The sequence below is a fragment of the Panthera tigris genome, chromosome C2 (assembly GCF_018350195.1).
Source record: "Panthera tigris isolate Pti1 chromosome C2, P.tigris_Pti1_mat1.1, whole genome shotgun sequence".
In the NCBI taxonomy this organism is placed as follows: Eukaryota; Metazoa; Chordata; class Mammalia; order Carnivora; family Felidae; genus Panthera; species Panthera tigris.
Genome location: NC_056668.1, coordinates 114,078,181 through 114,098,201, shown reverse-complemented (window position 1 = coordinate 114,098,201; position 20,021 = coordinate 114,078,181). Strand labels below are relative to the sequence as shown.

Here is a 20,021-nt window from a genome sequence, read left to right as displayed (position 1 = left end):
GAAAAAAACCACAGCCCAGTGAATTCAACTTTCTCCTTATCCAAGAACATGTATTTATTTGATTTTAAACCAGCAGTACTAACAAGAAGGAAAAAATGACTTTGAGTTTATATCTTCTTCCCCATTTTCTAGTACAGGCGTCACAAGTAGCACACAAGCTTGGCTTCAAGATGAGAAATAGGGAAATCAAGATTCTGATTGAGAATTAAAGTGTCTAATCAATCTCCAAGGTTCAAAAAGAAATCTAGTGATTGTTCCATTATATTATTCAATGTTGCCATAGCATGGGGAACTGTGAAGAACAAGTCAAAATATTTTATTAAATGACCTCAATGATTAATTACAGAACAAACTTTTTATATTCACATAAAACTTACAAGTTACCTAACTCACTTAATGATACATATTTGAGAATTTTTTAAATATAACCTTTTTACCTGTTAATACCCATCTTCTCTCTGCTTCTAAATCAAGTACAGCTTTTGTCTGCTGAGCATTTGGATTTCTTATCGCATGTCCTTCATCCAGGATCACTCTTAGCCACCTTATGCTATGTAATGGACTATCACCTTTAGTCTGAAATAAATGTTTCATGTGAATTAAAAACACAGGGAAGTAAAACAGTATTTCACGTAATTTGGTAAATACACATTGCTACTATTTTTTAGCATCAATGCTTACTATGTGGTAGATACTGCTTTAAGCAGTACACACGTTAAGTTACTGAATGCTCGGGGTGCCTGGGTGGCTCAGTTGGTTAAGTGTCTAACTTCAGTGCAGGTCATGATCTCACCACTCTTGAGTTTGAGCCCAGTGTCGGGCTCTGTGCTGACCGCTCAGAGCCTGGAGTCTGCTTCCAATTCTGTGTCCCCTCTCTCTCTGCCCCTCTACTCACACTGTCTCTTTCTCTCAAAAATAAACATTAAAAACAATTTTTTTAATTGCTGAATGCTCAAAAGCTTACAAAATATTATTGTTACTCATATTTTACAGATGAGAAAACTGAAGCACCAAGGTGTGAAGTACGTATGTTACTCAAAGTACTACAGCTAGGAAATAGCAGAGCTAGCATTCAAACCTAGGTAGTCTAGCTCTCTACTGCGACTTTGGTTTAATACACTGAGCTAATTTCACCTCAGATTAAAACTGTAATGATAGAAAAATTCTCAGTAGTAAGAATTATTGAATTTAACATAATTAGTTTCTTTTATGTAATAGTTAACATTCTTACCAGAAGACCAAAATTTTGACAATAAGGTATTTTGAAAAACATTTTAATGACTGGAATAGGCAAACAAACAAAAATTAAACTTTTAAATGAATCAGGAAACTCATAAATTTCAGCTATTAAAAAAAAGTTTATTTTTAAACTGAGATAATTAAATCATTGTGATAGAAAATAATATTCTAGAATACAAGAAAAAATAGAATTCACTTACAAACTGCTATCTAAACTTAGTTACAATTCTAATGTAAAACTGTAGCTTTAAGTGTTCTAAATGGAAAATATTCATAATTAGCTGAAGAAAGCTGAACTTTTTTTGCAGAGTATTAAGAAACAATCTCCTATTTACTTCCTACATATTCTTAAGTATTTAGAAAAAAAGAGCACAAAGTCTGATTTTTAGAACACTTTAGAAACCTGAAGTGTATTTCTCAAATTCAACTTCTGAAATAGGAGTCTCAGCATACTTACTCCATAGTCATGAGTTAAAATGTTGTATGTAGTCAAAACAATATCTTGTTTTGAAAGCAAGGTTGGGTCTCTTATACGGTCAGGACCATAATAAACATAAAAATTCAAGTGCACATCTGATTTTATATGTTGTCCAAATTGATCCTAGAAGAAAATTAGAAATATTTTAAATAGTAAGCAGATTAGTGTCGGGTATAATATAAAAAAGTATTGTCCTGGCAGTAGTATCACAAATCAAACTATTAAAATTGCATAAAATCAAGTTTCCTGCTATCTAAACTAAAATAACAACCATGATAATAACAACACTAATTATTATTGTATTGTCAGGAAAACTGACATATATGCCATAATAATACACTATATAAATTTTGCCTGGCCCTACCAATGAGCAGCCACTTCATTTTTAGAAGGAAAAACAACCAAGTCTTTTAAACAGTAATTAATTTTTTAAAAATTTAGTATTAATAGAAAGGCTCTACTGCTCCCAGGAAGTAAACTTGATAATATCAAAATTAAACAGCAAAAGAACAACAAATATTTTCAAGAATGTAGGCAGAGATTCAAGCTCAGTATCTACTTTTATTCATTTATCACAGGCCTACTATCGGTCAGATTATCAACCAGAAGGGTGGTATAGCTAAAAAGAAAAATAAGACCTAGTCCCTGCCCTCTCTGAGGACATAATCAATTTAAAGCACTTGACTTTTTTTTAAATCATGAAAACAATAGGTCTGAGAGACTGAGCAGGAAAAAAAAAATCATGATTAGATTGGGGGAAAAAAGGACACCAGAGAAACAAAGCTCTCATTCTTAGGTAGGAGATGATAAACCCCTAAACCAGAATGTCAGAAGTAAGAAGAGAATAAAAAGGACAGGTATGAAAGAAAAATACCAAAAAAAAGAGACTGATGGGACTTGAGGACTCATAAATATGGGATATGAAAAAAACAAAGAACAAAAAAAGCCCTTAATACTTAAAGTGAGTGCCTAGAACTGTGTGATAAAGATATAAGTTTAAAAAAAGAAGGGGAAAGTAGGTATAAAAATGAGAAAAAGATAGTATTACTATTTTAGACATTTAAAATTTTTGGCCACTACAGAATGTCTGACTAGAGATGTATACTACAAATATTTAAATACTGGCCTGTAATACAATGTAGAGATGGACTTTATAAAGTTATCAGCAGACAGTACACGAAGCTTAGGAATGAGTAAGATATTCTAAGAACATGTATAATGAGAAAAGAAGGTTAGGAGAAGAGCCTACAAAATGATAGTATTTAAACAGTCGGCCTCTATTTCTACTAGGACAGGATTTAAAATATTCCAGCAAAGAAAAAAACAAAGCAAATGTGGCAAACTTTTGAAATTCTTGAATCTTGTTTAAGTAAATGCAGATTTGCTTAAAAAATTTTCTAATATTTCAAAAAAGATACCGTGCTTGTTAAGCAGGGGGGAAAGGCAGACTAAATAGAAACCATGGGAGAAAAGTAGTGGTCAGAAACCTGGGGGAGCAACAAAATTGGACAGGGTGGGGAGGGGAAAAGTATTAAAATTTCAAGAAGGAATACAAGGTAGATTTTTTTTAGCTTGTAATTTATGTTCATTCCCTCTCTCTGAAAAAGGTTTAGGGGCACCTGGGTGGTTCAGTTGGTTAAGCATCTGACTCGATTTTGGCTCAGGTCATGCATGATCTTATGGTTTTGAGTTTGAGCCCCACGTCAGGCTCTGTACTAACTGCACGGAGCCTACAGATGTCTTACAAAATAAAACATAACAAAATGCTGTAAAAAGAAAAAGCGCAGAAGTAAAGAAAAAGGGAACTCAGCGGACACGGCAACAATGAGGTCACTGAAGGCCTTCATAGTTACTATAGAGGGTGAGAGCAAAAACCAGACTACTATGAGCTGAAGAGAGAATGATACCTGAAATAGTGAAGGAATAAATATTAAGAAAAGAGGATAAAACATGAAAGACTTAAGGTGAAAATGCAGAGAATTTTATTAAGAAAACCGGTGGAAAAGGAAAAGAGAAAGAATCCAATAGAAAACTGAATCAATGGGCTGCTTTGAAATGGAAAAAAAAAAAAAAACGTATTTGTGAAAGGACTAGAACTGAAATAGAAAAAAATTAACTTTCCTGGAAAAAGAGAGTTACAGTATTGAGTTTCTAGTCACTGTGCTAAGTGCTGTATATGAATAAAATAGATACTATTTTATTTTCCATTGGGAGGAGAAGTAACTTGTCCAAGTATTCAGAATAAATATGTGGTGGAAGTGTGATGGTCTCTTACAGCTTTAACTGTATTCCTTCCCAGATCTGAAGACAACAAAAGGATGATAAGGTAGTTCTAGCCTACTCATTAGGGTGCTAGGTCATTTACTTGGGGGTTAGGAAGAATTAGCTTATTGAGAGATTGCAAAATTTTAATCTCAGCCAGGATTCCATATATGCCCAACCAGCTCTCATTCCTTAAAAAATCAGTTTTCTCCATAATCTCAGTAGGCAAGACTTTGCCAAGGTTTCCTTTCTGAAGTTTATATTATAAAAATTTTGCTGTTTTCCAAATATTAAATTATAATGAAATACTGACCAGCCACTTTTAAAAAACATATCCTGAACCCAAGCTCTTAAAGACTCATAGTTCTGTTTATACTTCCTTAATACTTGTAAACCTCACCCTGAAACTGTCATTCTAGTACCTGTGTACTGTCCTTCCCACAATGAACTACATCTCAAAAAAAAGAGGATAGTTTTTTTGGAATTAAAAAAAGAGCAAGAGGGAACTAAACCTCACTCTGGTCTCAAGAGGAAAAATGACACACAAATCAGAAAAAGATGTTAATTTTAAAAATCTATATCTATATATATATACACCAAAAACTTATAATAAAAAGAACCAAAGAAGGCACAAGTACATAAAAGTCAAGAAGAAAATAAAGAGGCACAGAATTGACAATTAGACAATAACTACTAATCTTTTCCAAATCAAGTTAGAGAACAAGTGGCAGAAGCCAGATTATAGGCTAAGAAGTAAAAGCACAAAGTGGAAATTAAACCCCAAAAGGTACGACAGAGAAGGAAAGGATAAGAGCAGCAACTTAAAGGTGAGAAATAATCAAGAGGAAGTAGTTAAAAATGAAAAAGATCTGAGTATGTGTCAAGAAAAAGCCACTGGGAAGAGACTAAATAACCAGGGAAAGAGAAAAATAACAGATAAAATGCAAAGGTGGAAAGAGATGGAATCCAATGCCTAGACTAAGATAATGGTCTTACAAAGAGTGGGACCTCTTCCACCTCTGAGATTAGAGGAGAAAAGGCCAGGAGAGATGCAAATAACCTTTGACATGGCAAGAACAGAAGTTCACATCCAGTGGTCCTTATGTTCACAATGCTTCCTACAGTCATTATTTCATTATAACATGCAGCTTGAAGCTCAAACTGGAAAGGAAACACAACCAAGCTGTTCCTTATACATAACACAGAAAGAGGTTCTATTCTAATGTAATGTTCTAGAATAGAATTCAATCTGGAAGAAAAAAAATTTTCTGATAGTCGTAAAAACATAGGCTCTAGAATTAGAATGTTGGAGATTATATCTTAGCTCCATCATTTATTAGCTGGATGATCTTAGGCAAGTTCCTGAATTTCTCTGTGTTTCAATTTGGTCACCAGGAAAATGAGTATAATAGTTGTGAGGACTAAACGAGAAAGTCTATGAGAAGAGCTTAGGGAATAACGGAGTACATACGAGTTCACTAAATGTTACAAGTTGTTATATAAACAAAAGATATTGCTAGTGTAGTTCTTAGAAAAGAGTTTTCAATAGTTCATAAACATAGTGGAATCTTAAAATTATATACTTTTCCTACCTTGGGGGACAGAAATGGCAGAGGAAGAACTATAAACCAAATCTTATGATAATAATTAATGATGTTTCTTTTACTATAAATCTTCAAAAAAAAAGAAGTACTTCAATTCAGCAAATAAAACCCCGAGTCACCTAACAAATTATTTTGACTTAGACATAGAGTGCTGACCAAACATATTTCTCCTAATGAATGACTTTAACAAAATACTTTTCAAGATGAAAACTAAAATACAAATTATGTCACATTTTAAAAGGCTGTGAAGACTTACAATCCAGTTGCTTAACACAGAAAGTGGACAGATGATCAGTGTTGTTCTTGGTCTCTCTTCAACATCAGTTTTCTTTGAACTCTCTACTGCAGATGCTCCTAAAAGAGTGAATCAGTTGAAACAGTCTTCAGCTTTTTTTGCATATATATGAAGTCAATAAAGAGATGGCAATATGTGCTTCTATGAAAAGAGTAATTAGGAAGAATTAAAATGAAGCAGATAGACTTCTGTTTCCAGCCATGATGAAGTAACAGGAACTAGATTTTTACCTTGTCGATTTATTATTTTTTACCTTGTCACTTTAAATAACTACAAATCTAGACACTGATTACTTATGGGAGGTAGAAAACTATGATTGAGAGGGGGCACATGGAAAAAATCTGGAATATTTCCTGATATGTATTTGTTACTCATAGTTATTAAGATAACATTTGTTCTATGCAGTTTTTGGAATCTGTGCTATAGTTAATGTGGTAACCAGACTCCAAGATGGCCCCTAATAATATCCACTTTCTGACTGTCACAACCTCACATGGTACCCTCCCACATTCTATTAGGGATATGGCAAAAATGGTGATACACCACTACTGAGATTAAGTTTCCCCCCCACTGCTCCCACCCCCCTTCTCTGATCACTCCCTTTGGAAGAAGCCAGCTGCCATGCTGCAAGGATACTCAGGCACCCTATAAAAGGACACACTACAATTTTATTTTCCATTCCCTACTGGACAGTATTTATATTATTTCAACATTTTTCTAAAAAACACAATAAAAACTTTTTTTTCAGGTATCCTTTTACATATCTAGGTGATTTATCTATCTTCATTATTTTTGCCCCAATTGCTCATACCATGGTAATTTATACTCCATAGTACCTGGGAGTTCCTGTTGCTGCACAACCTTGCCTATACTTGCACTGTGAGATTTTTAAATGTTTGTAAATATAATGGGTGAGATAGTACCTCTCTGTTCCTTTAATTTGATTTCCTCAATGACTGAATCTGCCTATCTTTCCCCACATTTATTGGTTGTGTTTTCTTTCTTTGGAATGTACATTTGTATTCTTAGTGGCTCTTCTCCTACTGGATTGTCTTTTTCCAATGGATTTGTGGAGGTTTCTTTACACATTCTAAATGCTAATCCTTTGTAAGTTACACTTACCAGAAATATCTTCTTCAGTCTTATTTTTTACCTCGTTTATGGTGCACTTTGATGCATGGAAATTTAAAATGTAGTAGAATTTCATCAATTTTTTCCTTATAATTTTTTGTGTCTTATTTTAGAAAACACTGTCTACCACACGATACCACTTCTGTCTCTACTCACTGATTTTTGTTTCTATTCTGCTTTTCTTCCAGAAATATGCTTATTTTGTTTTTTGGGGTTTTTTCACAGCTATGATTTTTTACAGTTTCTCTCTTCTATTATTATGGCTGTGTGCCTGCAAGGAAAAAGAACTTTCTGTGTGTGAACTTAATTCTAACTGAATTCTATCTTAATTCTATCTCAACAGAAAATTCCACATTTCTTAAAATTTCTAAAATTAGGGTTGAGTATTCTACTTGAAATGCCTGTATTTTCCATCCCTTTTTTTTTTTTTTAAGTTTATTTATTTTTGAGAGAGAGAGAGTGAGCTACGAAGGGAGGGAGGGAGGGAGCACATGTGCACACAAGCAGGGGAAGGGCAGAAGAAAGGGAGAGACAGAAAATCCCAAGCAAGCTCCACGTTCAGTGTGGAGCCCAACAGGGGGCTTGATCCCATGATTGTGAGATCGTGACCTGAGCTGATGAAGCCATCCAGGCACCCCTATTTTCCATTCCTGTCTGATTCTTAGACCAACATCATTCTGTGATACGTCAAATAACCTCTTTAACAGGTCCCTTTCATCATTCTTTACTATCCACCTTTATTTTATTCACAGTGCTTATTATTTAAAGTTCTGTGTTCAATTATTTATGTTTCCCCACCATTAGACATAAGCTATGAAACAGACTTTTATCTGGTATATCCCCAAAATGTAAAACAGAGGAGACTAAGGGACAGAAATATAGTAACTCATCCCAGATCTCCTTAACCCTAGAGATCAATCTCTTTGCATCTCAAATATTTAGAGTCTTACAGTGTTTTCCTATGAATTACAAAATATAAAATTATAATAAAGGTCACTAACATTCATAAGTGAAAAATTCTACTCATACTAAGAACTGAATATTACAATTTAAAGAATTCATATTAAATTAGGTTTTAAAGGGCCATCAAGGGGCACCTGGGTGGCTCAGTCAGTTAAGCATCCAACTCTTGATATTGGCTCACGTCATGATGTCATAGTTTGGTCCATGAGATCAAGCCCCACATAGGGCTCCTGACACAGCAAAGTCCACTTAGGATGCCATTGCTCCCTCTCTCTGCCCCTTCCCTGCACATGTGTGCTCTCTCAAAATAAATAAACACTAATATATATTTTAATGAAAAAAATAAATAGCCATCAATTGCTCTAGGCCTTCAGTAGAAGAAAATATTTCTGCTACTAAGATGAGTAAAGGATCTCTTTTCCATCATATTTCTGACCTAACTAAAATAAACAGAATTAACAAAAGAAAAGGTATTAGAAGGAAAACACATAAACATGCACTTCCAAGAACAACAGGATTCTGTACCTTTTTCTTTAAAAAAAAATTTTCTTTTAATGTTTACTTTTGAGAGAGACAGAGTGTGAGTGGGGAAGGGGCAGAGAGAGAGAGGGAGACACAGAATCTGAAACAGGCTCCAGGCTCTGAGCTGTTAGCACAGAGCCCAATGCGGGGCTCGAAGTTGGGAATGGAGAGATCATGACCTAGACTGAAGTCAGATGCTTAACTGACTGGGCCACCCAGGCACCCCATTCTTTTCTTTACTTTTTAAACTTCTTGTACCATGTTAAAATTGTTTTGCAGTGAAAAAAACGAAAGCTAAAAAACCGTAAGATTTACTGACCTTTTTTCAACATTCTCCTTTTTGTTGCAGGGGTAGATGAAATAAGTGCACATGCAAATTCTGCATCTTCTTTAACCTTAGAAGATCCTGCTGAAATAACCACAGAATCATTAAGATACTAGAAAACGAACTCTCCCCTGTGCTTATATCTCTGTATCTTAAGAGCTTATACTACTAAATAAAAACAAAATATCTGGTGACCTGACACTAAAAAGAATCATTCTAACTCAGAGAAGGAATATGTAGTCACTTATCATAAAGTGTTACTTCTCTTGAGAAGAGATGTGAAAGTAGGAGCAGCCATATGCAAAGTGAATCAGCTTCCAGGTGGAAGAATACTTTCAAGGAAACAGGTGTTTGACTTCTAATGATGAAGCTGCCAAATTTTCAGATCAGTTAGTGGTAACGAGTTATTTTCCAAATGCAATACACTTTCTCAACTAATTAGGAATATAATATGATCTGATTTACAAGAAAAGAAAAATAAAGAGTTATGTTTTAAAGTAACATATAAAAGTAATGATACTGGTTATTTTTACATCTGTATGACAATACGAACTAACAATTATTACCCAGAAGATGCTCCCACCCAACTTTTGTAATTATAATTTATATATATACAAATAAGGTTTTATTGAAGTAATTTTATAAGTGGTAAAAATTACTGTGTTTAAAGTTAGTTTAAATATTTCTCTTAGATTTTAATTTGAAACTAATCTTTCAATTTACCTCATTCATTTACCACCCTTGATAAGTTCCATGGAATAGTTCAAATGTGAACAGGAGTCTAAAGAGGGGCGCCTGAGTGATTTAGTCAGTTAAGTGTCTGATTTCAGCTCAGGTCATGATCTCACGGTTCGTGGGTTATGCCCCACATCGGACTCTGTGCTGACAGCTCAGAGACTGGAGCCTGTTTCACATTCTGTGTCTCCCTCTCTCTCTGCCCCTCCCCTGCTCGTGCTCTGTCTGTCTCTCAAAAATAAATAAACATTAGAAAAAAATAAGTTAAAAAAAAGATCTGCTACTAAAGAATTCTAAGTTAGAGAGATACAAACCTATGGAGTTTTACTTTAATAATCTTTAAGAGTAGATTATGGATACTGAGATGTATATACATACCTTTTACTCTTTTAGTCTCAGACTGTGAATTTTTCAGTTTGCCTACAACAAAACCAAATATAAAAATAGTCACAGTAGGAAATCAGAATAAAGGACACATTATCAAATCAAATCCATTTCACATTACCTTTCATTTTCTGTGGCAATTCATTTGTTTCAATTTCTTCTGAATCACTGCTTTCAATATACTGGACAACAGTTTTTCTTCTAAAATAAAGTGTACACAAATTTTTTATCAAACCAAAATAAAATGAGATATGAAAACATAAGTTTTAATAAAAGCAGTATAATGCTTCCTATTATTTGTTTTAATTCAAGGAAATTTGACAAATGAAAGTAAAATTTCCTAAAAAGCATTTTGCTTTCATAGCCAGATACATTTATATACAAAATGCAGTACCACTATTATTAAATTTGAAAAAGAAAACCATCCTAAAATAATCATTTTAATATTGAATTTAATATTCAGTAATTCAAACGAAACACCTATATAAAACTAGAACTAAGAATAACTCTTATCAAAGAAAATAATTCCAATATAATAAAATGAGCAGCTAAGAGAAAAATATAATTCTTTCACAATGAAAAATTTTATGTATTTTGTGTAGAAAGTACATTACAGTGATTAAGTTGCTAAAAATAATGGCCTCTGGAGTCAGACTGCCTGTATTCAAATCCCATTCAGCTACTTATTTGCTATGTGACTTTATGCAAGTTACTTAATATTCATCTATGCTTTAATTTCCTCATTTGGAAAATATGAGCAAAAATACAATTCACTTCATAGGATAAAATGTGTTACTATATGCAAAGCCCCTAAAATAGTGCCTGTTGCACAGTAACATACATGTATAAATTATCATATGTATTGGTTATTAGTTTCTCCCATGTCCTCTTTATTTTTATTTCCATGTCCTTTAATCTTATCTGGTCAACCTAATAGTGCTACTCTCAGGCTCATCATGGTCAGCTCAGAATTGTAAGATTTGAGATCCAGATGAGAAACTGAGGTGCCCTGGTTTTGTGCTCAGTTTAAGACAGGTATTAATGAAGAAAATAATTAAAAGCCCCAGTTTTGAGATCCTTATTGGACTAGCCAACAGAGACTCAGATTTGAAATCACATCTGCAGATATTAATGGTAGAAAATACAGTACAAATAAAAGTCATTTAGACCTATTTCAGAGGGTAAATGAAATTTATAAAGTTAACAGATTCAAGTTAACATCAGAGGAGCATTATGCGCTTTATTCAAATTCTCCCTCTAGTCTACATTAACACAATAGTCTCCATAAATAACTTCATCATATTTTATTTCTACTAAAGGTGAAGAGAGAAAGAACTGAGATGAACAGAGTGTTTCTACCAAGTCATCTAATAAATAGCTGTCAGTTTTTATCTCCTGAAAATAATAGGAAAACTCTTCCAAAGTCAACAAAAACAAAAAACTCGGAAGCTAGATCTTAGTTCCTATGTAAAAGAACAGGAAAGAAAGTGGTAGAAAGGTTAAGTGATTATTAGAAACTATCAATTCACTTCTTTTATAGATTAGTATTGCTTTTCTTCACCTATAAAATAGGAACACCCAACCTGCCTAAGTAACAGTGATTTGGTAGTTTCAAATAACAGAATGAATTTGAAAGAACTATATAACTGAGATATAATGGTCTTATCTCTCTCCTATATATAAGAAAATGGAGAAAGAGTTTAAACAAATATTACATACAATCAAACCATAACAAAATTTACCTTTTGGGGCGGGAGCTAGACAATTCTGACTTGGGATATTTATTCTTTCCCTTGACATCTGAAATACTGGGTTCTCCAATACATCTAGATCCTTTCATTTCAAAGAAAAGGACAAATATACAGAGTATTAGTAAACTGTCTTGACTGAGTATCCTTAAAACTTTGGTTTTCCAACTCAATAGTTCAACTTTCTTAGTATCTTCATTCCTTTTCTTTCAATCAGCCAGCTATTCTCTCTACTAGTTTTTAAGTATAGTATATTCTCACTAAAAAATACCTTCAATTTCTTGTACCCAGTCTTTCCCCTGTAGTCATCCAGCCAATTCCCAAACTGGCTGGCTGAATTTCCTGCTGTACACCAAGGCAGCTAAGAGCTGCTGGAAAAAAATGAACAATAAATAGGTGGCATTACAAGTTTACATTTTCAAATCTCACCTGCTGCCTGTGTCACTTAGCAACTCTTTTATGTATCACTCAGCCTCCCTACCCACTCACCACAGTGGTATATACTGGACCCTTTGCCTAGATTCTTCACTCCCTTGACTCCTAGATGATGACCTACTTCACCTTCAAAGAAAACTGAATACCATTTTCTATAATCCCAATTTTCCTACCTTTTAAAAATTCCCTCAATTAAATATTTCCCATCAACCTTACTTTCTTTCCTTCTAACGTTAATTCACTTATCTATGCTCTTGGTCTCATTGCCCGCCCCCGCCAAGAGGCCTAAAAATTATTCTCTCCATTTTATCCCACATCTCTTACCCACGGATTTCTTTCATAATGCTCTCCCCTGCAAAAAAAAAAAAAACCCTCAACTCTGCCTTCATTTCCAACGATTTTTCTGTTTCTCCTATTTCAAACTTAGCAAAATACATAATAGCATACAACTGTCATTTCCAATTCTTCACTTACTATTCTATCTGAAAATATTTTCAGTTTTTCTGTTCTAACCAATCTTCAGAAATTAATTTTCCAAAGGCCATTAACAGCTACACCAGCTATTTAACTGCTAAATCCAGAGTTCTCTTTTCATTTATCATCTAACTTCACAATTTGGCTCTAACCTATCTTTCTATTCTTATCTGCTATTATTCATGCATATTACATTATTATTAACATAAACTACTCTGAGGTCCCAGAACAAAATAGGTTTTATGTTGTTCTTTTGTTTTTACTGCCCTTTCATGAATTTTTTTTCTCAACCAAAAATGTTCTTCCTTAGCTTCTCTGACTGGTATACAACCACCCAATTCCATCATGACCTCCTTGATGAAATTTTTCCTACCAGTTCTCCCGAGATTTTTAGAAAAAAATATCTAAAATTTTTGTATATTACAAAGCCAGAGCTTGAATTACATCATCAAACTGGAAAAATTTAAATCAAATATGGGGTCATGGTTCAAAAGTAAACTTTACCTTTGATTAGTCCATCTGCCTTTTCACTGGTATTTCCTCCAAGTTTCATAGTTTGATCGTTAACATTACACTCCTGGATGAAAAGGCATATTTCTTACAAAGCACTGCTGTCAGTTTTAAATAAACTTAAAAAGCATCCTATTTTATACTGCTTTGCTTTACATAATAAAGATTACTTATATTGCTATCCCATTCTGGGGCAATTGGGGGAGATGCATTAAGTGAAGAGGAAAAATAAACCAATTAAAAATTTTTTCACAGCTATCTCAAAAGTGAACACTAGTTGGTCTTTATCTGTTCAAAAGAAATACAAATAACAAAACTCAGTTATAAATGGCATATTCATTAATGTAAGAAACACTTGTGAAATGGAATTTACTTTAGAATTAAAAGTAATTCTCAGACTACAAACTTTCAAACCAAGAGTCCCTACTCAGTAAATAACTTATCTTTAATGAGGCCCTCATTGCCATCCTTGTTCTCTGGAACTCCCAGGGGGTAGATGCAATAGTACAGATCCTAGAGTACTAGGATATTCTATTCTATCATATTCTATTGAGGATTTTCTTGCCAGCCCGGACTTTTTCTTTTACCCTTCATGTATATCCCTTTGGTTCAAAATGTATCAATGCAGACACGTGTACAAAAACTTCTATAAAAGTACAATTTTATATCTCTTTGTAAAAATATTTTTAAATGATTCTAATGGGAAGGGTTCCTCCAATCTTTAATTCTTGACTTAATGATTCTGTAGGGAGGAATGACAAATGCCAATTGGTTTGAATTTAATTCTTCCCATTGAAAAAGAGAGGTGATGAAGTCATACTGAATGGAGATTAGAACTGGTGGTCAAGAGTAAAAAGTAATTTCTGCTGAGATTAGGGCAAATAATGGATAGTTTGATTTTAGTTTAAAAAAAATAAAATTTGAAACATCTTATAGAATCCCAGAGTTAAATTTTACTAAAAATGTAGTTGAAAAGATCCATCTCCTTCTAATGGTATGAGTCTAAATATGTTGAAAATCTAAAATATAACAGGTAGAAAAATGTAACTAGAGGAATTATTTTAGATAAATAAGTTTTTATCTTTTTTTTCAGAGCTCAGGGTATTTTTACTTTAACCAATGTCAAATATTTATTAAGACTGCACAGCCATTAAATATTAAATACGATACACTACAACCCAAAATTGTCATTTTTATTATAGCAGTATTACACCATTGTTTTTTCTTCTTACAAGCTAGACAAATGGATTTTTTTTAAGTTTTTATTTAAAATCCGGTTAGTTCACATACAGTGCAATATTAGTTTCAGATGTAGATTTTAGTGATTCATCACTTATATACAACACCCAGTGCAAGAAACTGATGCTAAAAATGCTTCTCATCAAATGTTATACCTAGTCTTCTTCAATAATTAGTACAACCATTTATATTTAACAACATGGAAAAAAGAATCTAGAGATTCATCCACAAATAAATGTGGATGTCCTTTACATTACTGTTTTATATTAAATGATAAAAAAAATGTCCTTTATGTTACTGTTTTATATTAAATGATTTTGCTAAGTTTTTTCTTCTGAGAGTTCAAATGTAAACCTACGAAGTCCAACCTATTAAATCATACTACATTCCAATCTAATGGAACTTAAATCAGTGACATTTCACTCTGTAAGCCTGGAATATCTAAATTTATTTAAAACAGTGTAATTTTTGTTGCAATAAATTCTTAGCTAGAAATCACATTTTTAGCCTTAATTTTAAGGAATGTGGCAAACTAAATATCCTAAAACCTTCCTACTTAAACACAATACCTTAAATGCATGGCTGATTCTGGGGCAGGGGGTGGTGGGGAGGGAAAGCCTTACTGATGATAATTTTTTAAGGCATTAATTGCTACCGAAGCTGTCAGGATAGTCTTAGGTGATGTTCTTGTTTTAATTACCAAATTAGGAAGAACAGGATGTAAAGCATCAAACTACTCATGGTAAGCAGTTGAATCTCAGACATTCAAATGACAGAGTTAAACTCCCAATAAAAGTACAAAGAAGAAAATGCAACTAAGTGCAGAAATTAATAAATAGACTCTCAATATGCAGTGGCAGGAAACTGATATGCAGCCTCTTTAAAAACTAAAAAATTACGGGACACCTGGGTCACTCAGCCAGTTAAGCGTCTGACTCTTGGTTTCAGCTCAGGTCATGATCTCATGGTTCATGGGTTTGAGCCCCATGTCGGCCTCTGTGCTAACAGCACAGAGCCTGTTTGGGATTCTCTCTCTCCGCCCCTCCCCTGTTCTCTTTCAAATAAATCTTAAAAAAATAAAGAAAAACTTAGAAAAGTCAAAACAAACAAACAAAAAAAAAAGAGGTATTTTGCATATGCCATTTTCTCAGCTGTTTCCTACTTTAAGTTCTTTGGATTTTCATCTGAGAATGAAAAACAATTGTTTCATTCTAACATTTATTTTTTCCATTAAAATGAATTCACTTTTAATTCTTAGAAACTAAATATAAATATATTGTGTTTGTATGTCATGTGTAAAAATATATATTAGGTAAGTACCAAGAAAGTTACCCATGTTATCATCACTAGGACACAATTAGCACTGTGTATGACTATATTCAGACATACATAAATATGCCTTTCCAAAATGAGGACTCAACTCATAAATGTGTACCTGGCCTTTTTTTTTTAAACTAAAAATATCATAAAAATAAGTATTCTTCAAAGAACAGGATTTTGTAGTTGCATAATATTAAATTTTATGACTATTTATTAACATAACTGTTACCTTATTGAAAGTAGTTTCTTTTGTGCCTTTAAAATAATGCTGGGGTTCGGGGGAGAGATTTGTACTTTTCTATCTCTGAAAAAAATGCATTTCTAATAACTTTCTTACACAGTTTCTCTGAAATGGCATTACCGAATCACATATAAACACTTTTAGGATTCTTGATATATATTACCCAATTACCCTCAAGAATTTAGTATCCAACTTTCACTCTTATCAGCAACACATAAGAGAGGCCTCTCACCATTTCTCTGAAAACACTGGATATTATCAATTTTTTGGCAAATTATTTTTTAATGGTAAAATTAAAAGGTCTTATAATGAACCAGAGACTTCGGAGAAAACATTCTAATACTTTACCTTCTTCAGTTGACTTTTTTTAATTCTCTCAACAGGAAGAGGTTTGCCATCATGGAAGTTGGTAAGAATTACTGCAATGGCTGTCAAAGTTTTGCCCTTAAAAAATGTTTTAAAAGACAAATGGTCAGATTCTGAAACTCAGTTGGCCATAGAACATTCTAAAACCAATTTAAAAATCAAGTAAGCAAATATTATATAGTATTCAAGGCCATAGGAACATACTATTGTATTAAATAATCTGTGTATTAGTAAAAGTATTTTGTTGATTAGGAAATGCCTTCCCACACTGTATTACTAAGAATTATTAAATGATGTACTCCATAAAATACTATAAGCATCCCTGAGAAATGTCATTCTATTAAGTGATTGCTGTCCTAAGATTTTACATTTAACTCTGAACTAATAGCTTTATCATGAAACTACAGCTATTTGCTTGCCATGTAGTTCAGGGCTAATTTAAAATGGTTAGTAATTCCAATATGCACATGATATAATCATTTTATTTCATTTAAAGATAACTGTAATACTTAAAACCTGTAACTTATCAAGCATAAAGGACATGGTGTTTCTTATGCATTTTTCTTAAATAAAAACACATAATCTTTCATTATTTTCCATAGCTGAATTTGTAATTAGCAACACAGACAGAACTCTCTGGCAATTTTAAAAGTTAAAGCAGCAGTTTTCTAAGTGTAGTCCACAGGCCCTAGGATTTCCCAGAACCCTCTCAGGAGTGTATGTGCAGTCAAATCTATTTTCATAATACTACCAAGACATTATTTGTGTTATATCTTTAGTAATGCCACAAAAGGGAGTTGTGGGTAAAACTGCTGGTGCCTTAGCATGAATCAAAGCCATTGGCACTACATTATACATTGTATTTTTAGCTGCCACATACTCACAGTTTAAAAAAAAAAAAAAAAGCCAGTTTCATTTTAAGAATGTTCTGTAAGAATATTCTTTTTTTTAAATTTTTTTTAACGTTTATTTATTTTTGAGACAGAGAGAGACAGAGCATGAACAGGGGAGGAGCAGAGAGAGAGGGAGACACAGAATCAGAAGCAGGCTCCAGGCTCTGGGCCATCAGCCCAGAGCCTGATGCGGGGCTCGAACTCACGGACCGCGAGATTGTGACCTGAGCTGAAGTCGGACACTCATCCGACTGAGCCACCCAGGCGCCCCTGTAAGAATATTCTTGATGAAGCAGTACACATGAATTTTATTAAATCTTGCCTCAAGTACACACCTTTTTAATATTCTGTATAACAAGATGGGAAATACATATAAATTACTTCTGTTGCACACCAAAATATGAGGATTATCTACAGAAACATTACTTGTGAGACTGAGGTTACAGCCTCAACTAGCCACCATGCACCACCATGCATCATCACTCTTTCATGCTTCATTATTTGTACTTGAAAGAATGACCAATAACCAGTTATTCATGACTGAGTGGTAGGCTTTTTCTTGAAAAATGAACAAAGTAAGGCTATCTTGAAGGGCAAATAAACAGATTTGTTGTTAATGGTAAGATCTGAACTTTCAAGCAAAAATTAGAATGTTGGAACACTTATATCTGACACCATGAGCACAGGCAGCTTCCCAAAATATAAATGCCTAATATGATCAGCAGTAATATCAAAGAGTGTAAACTTTTGATCCTATACAATGAAATGCATCAACATCTGGCAGATGTGTGTAACTCAATGAACCAATATTTTCTAAATAAGCAATGCCTGATGTTATAAAATCATGCATGATTAAAATATCCATTCAATGGGCAAGCTACACCAATGAATTTTAATGGAACAGAATACAAAACCATTCTAATACCATTTTTAAATTCTACATTGTAACTACTAACCTTTAATAAACTAATACTTGCTTAATTTCACTGTTGTATCAAAGAATTATAAAAGTTATCTAAAAAGGCTATTAAAATCCTCCTCCTGCTTCCCAACTACATATCTGCATGAGAACTAATCTTCGTTATGTACTTATACCAAAACACCATGTTACAACAGACTGAATGAATAAGCAGTTAGGACAATTCAAAATTCATCTTATTAGACCAAACATTAAAGTGATTTGCAAAAATGTAAAACAATGCCATTCTTATCAAAACTACTTTTGTTTTGGAATAGTCCTTTTTCATTTAAAAATACACTATTTATGTTAACAAGTAATGTATTTATTAACTATTATTTTAAAATAACTTATATTTTTTTGTTTTAATGTCTAATACTATAAATATGGATATAACTCACAAAAACAAAAAGCTCTTTGAAATCCTCAAAAATTTTTAAGAGTATTAAGGGTTACTGAGACCAAAAAGTATAAAAACTGCTGGTGTAAGGCATCATAAAGGTATATTTAATACTCTGTATATCACAATACTATGATAGAATACAGTTTCATGTAACATTGTTGTCTTTCCCTTTTTTTAAAGAAAATCCATGAAAGATAATCTACTTGAATTTGAAAACTGAGAAACACATGTTTACACATTATTGCTAATCAACCAAACAAACCAAAAGAAAAAAAGTAGCCACATTTTAAGTGAAAAGACTTAGAGAAAACTGTTCCATACTGAAAGTGAAATCTAGTCCCACACTGACACCAACATATTCATATCTCTATTGACTTCAAAATTACTTCTATAAAATCATAATTACAAAATAAAATAAACTCAAGGGGCACCTGGGTGGCTCAGTCGGTTGGGCAGCCGACTTCGGTTCAGGTCATGATCTCACGGTTGGTGAGTTCGAGCCCCGCGTCGGGCTCTGTGCTGACAGCTCAGAGCCTGGAGCCTGCTTCGGATTTTGTGTCTCCCCTTCTCTCTGCCCCTCCCCTGCTCATGCTCAGTTTCTCTCTATCTCTCAATAATGAATAAACATTAAAAAAAATTTTTTTTAGAAATAAAATAAAATAAAATTAATTCAAGAAAAAAATAATTACCAAACCCATATCATCAGCTAAAATTCCTCCATGGACATTTTCTGGTCGATCCTTCTCAGAAAAATTTGTTATTGTGTTGTAGTAGAAGTCACTTCGCTGTTCCCAAAACGGTGGAAGGTCTTTACTGTTTTCCCGTGAAACCATCCAAGCTAGAGCTTGTTTTTGATGTGGAAGCAATGGTGTTTCAACAGCCTATAAAAAAACGGAATGTCTTAAATAGAAATAAAACAAATCATTTTTTTTTCCCCCATGCAGATTCTGGAAAACACTTGATCTTGTGCTAAAAACTATATAGATACACAGCATATTTTAAAATTCCAAATAGTTTTAAATAGAAAATATTGGCTCAGTACCTCAGCTGGCTCCATTTCATGAGTTTTATCATCTTCTTTTAAATCTTCAAACAATTTGTCAAATTCTGTTTTAAGCTACAACAAATAATACCAAGAAACATCATGAAACAAATTAAAATAATCTCACTTCAGACTTTTCAAATCATTTAATTAACTAAAAGATTTGAATACCAAAAGGTACCTAAAATATTCTTTGAGTTGCTACACTGTTCACTGAAGCAGTATGAATAGGTGCTTTGGGTATAAAAGGTTAACCATAGGGGTGCCTGGGTGGCTCAGTTGTTGAGCGACTGACTTCAGCTCAGGTCATGATCTCACAAGTTCATGACTTTGTGCCCAGCATCAGGTTCTGGGCTGACAGCTCAGAGCCTGGAGCCTACTTCAGATTCTGTGTCTCCCTCTCTCTGCCCCTCCCATGCTCATGCCCTGTCTCTCTCTCTCTCTCTCAAAAATA

The 20,021-nt window shown here is 33.4% G+C and overlaps 1 protein-coding gene across 4 annotated transcripts in view; it reads right to left on the bottom strand.

Moving 5' to 3' along the window:
* HLTF (helicase like transcription factor) overlaps positions 1-20,021 on the bottom strand; it is a 98,464-nt gene that overhangs the window by 18,961 nt on the left and 59,482 nt on the right. For 3 of the 4 annotated variants that reach the window (XM_042998532.1, XM_042998534.1, XM_042998533.1), the window contains 11 exons: positions 19,568-19,642; positions 19,215-19,406; positions 16,254-16,349; positions 13,100-13,172; positions 11,681-11,771; positions 10,060-10,139; positions 9,933-9,974; positions 8,814-8,903; positions 5,840-5,937; positions 1,697-1,840; positions 438-576 (listed from right to left, as the gene is read on the bottom strand). In XM_042998532.1, the coding sequence (XP_042854466.1) occupies positions 438-576; positions 1,697-1,840; positions 5,840-5,937; positions 8,814-8,903; positions 9,933-9,974; positions 10,060-10,139; positions 11,681-11,771; positions 13,100-13,172; positions 16,254-16,349; positions 19,215-19,406; positions 19,568-19,642 (1,120 nt within the window). The remainder of the gene's footprint in view (positions 1-437; positions 577-1,696; positions 1,841-5,839; positions 5,938-8,813; positions 8,904-9,932; positions 9,975-10,059; positions 10,140-11,680; positions 11,772-13,099; positions 13,173-16,253; positions 16,350-19,214; positions 19,407-19,567; positions 19,643-20,021) is intronic. The other variant, XM_042998535.1, reaches the window with a different exon arrangement.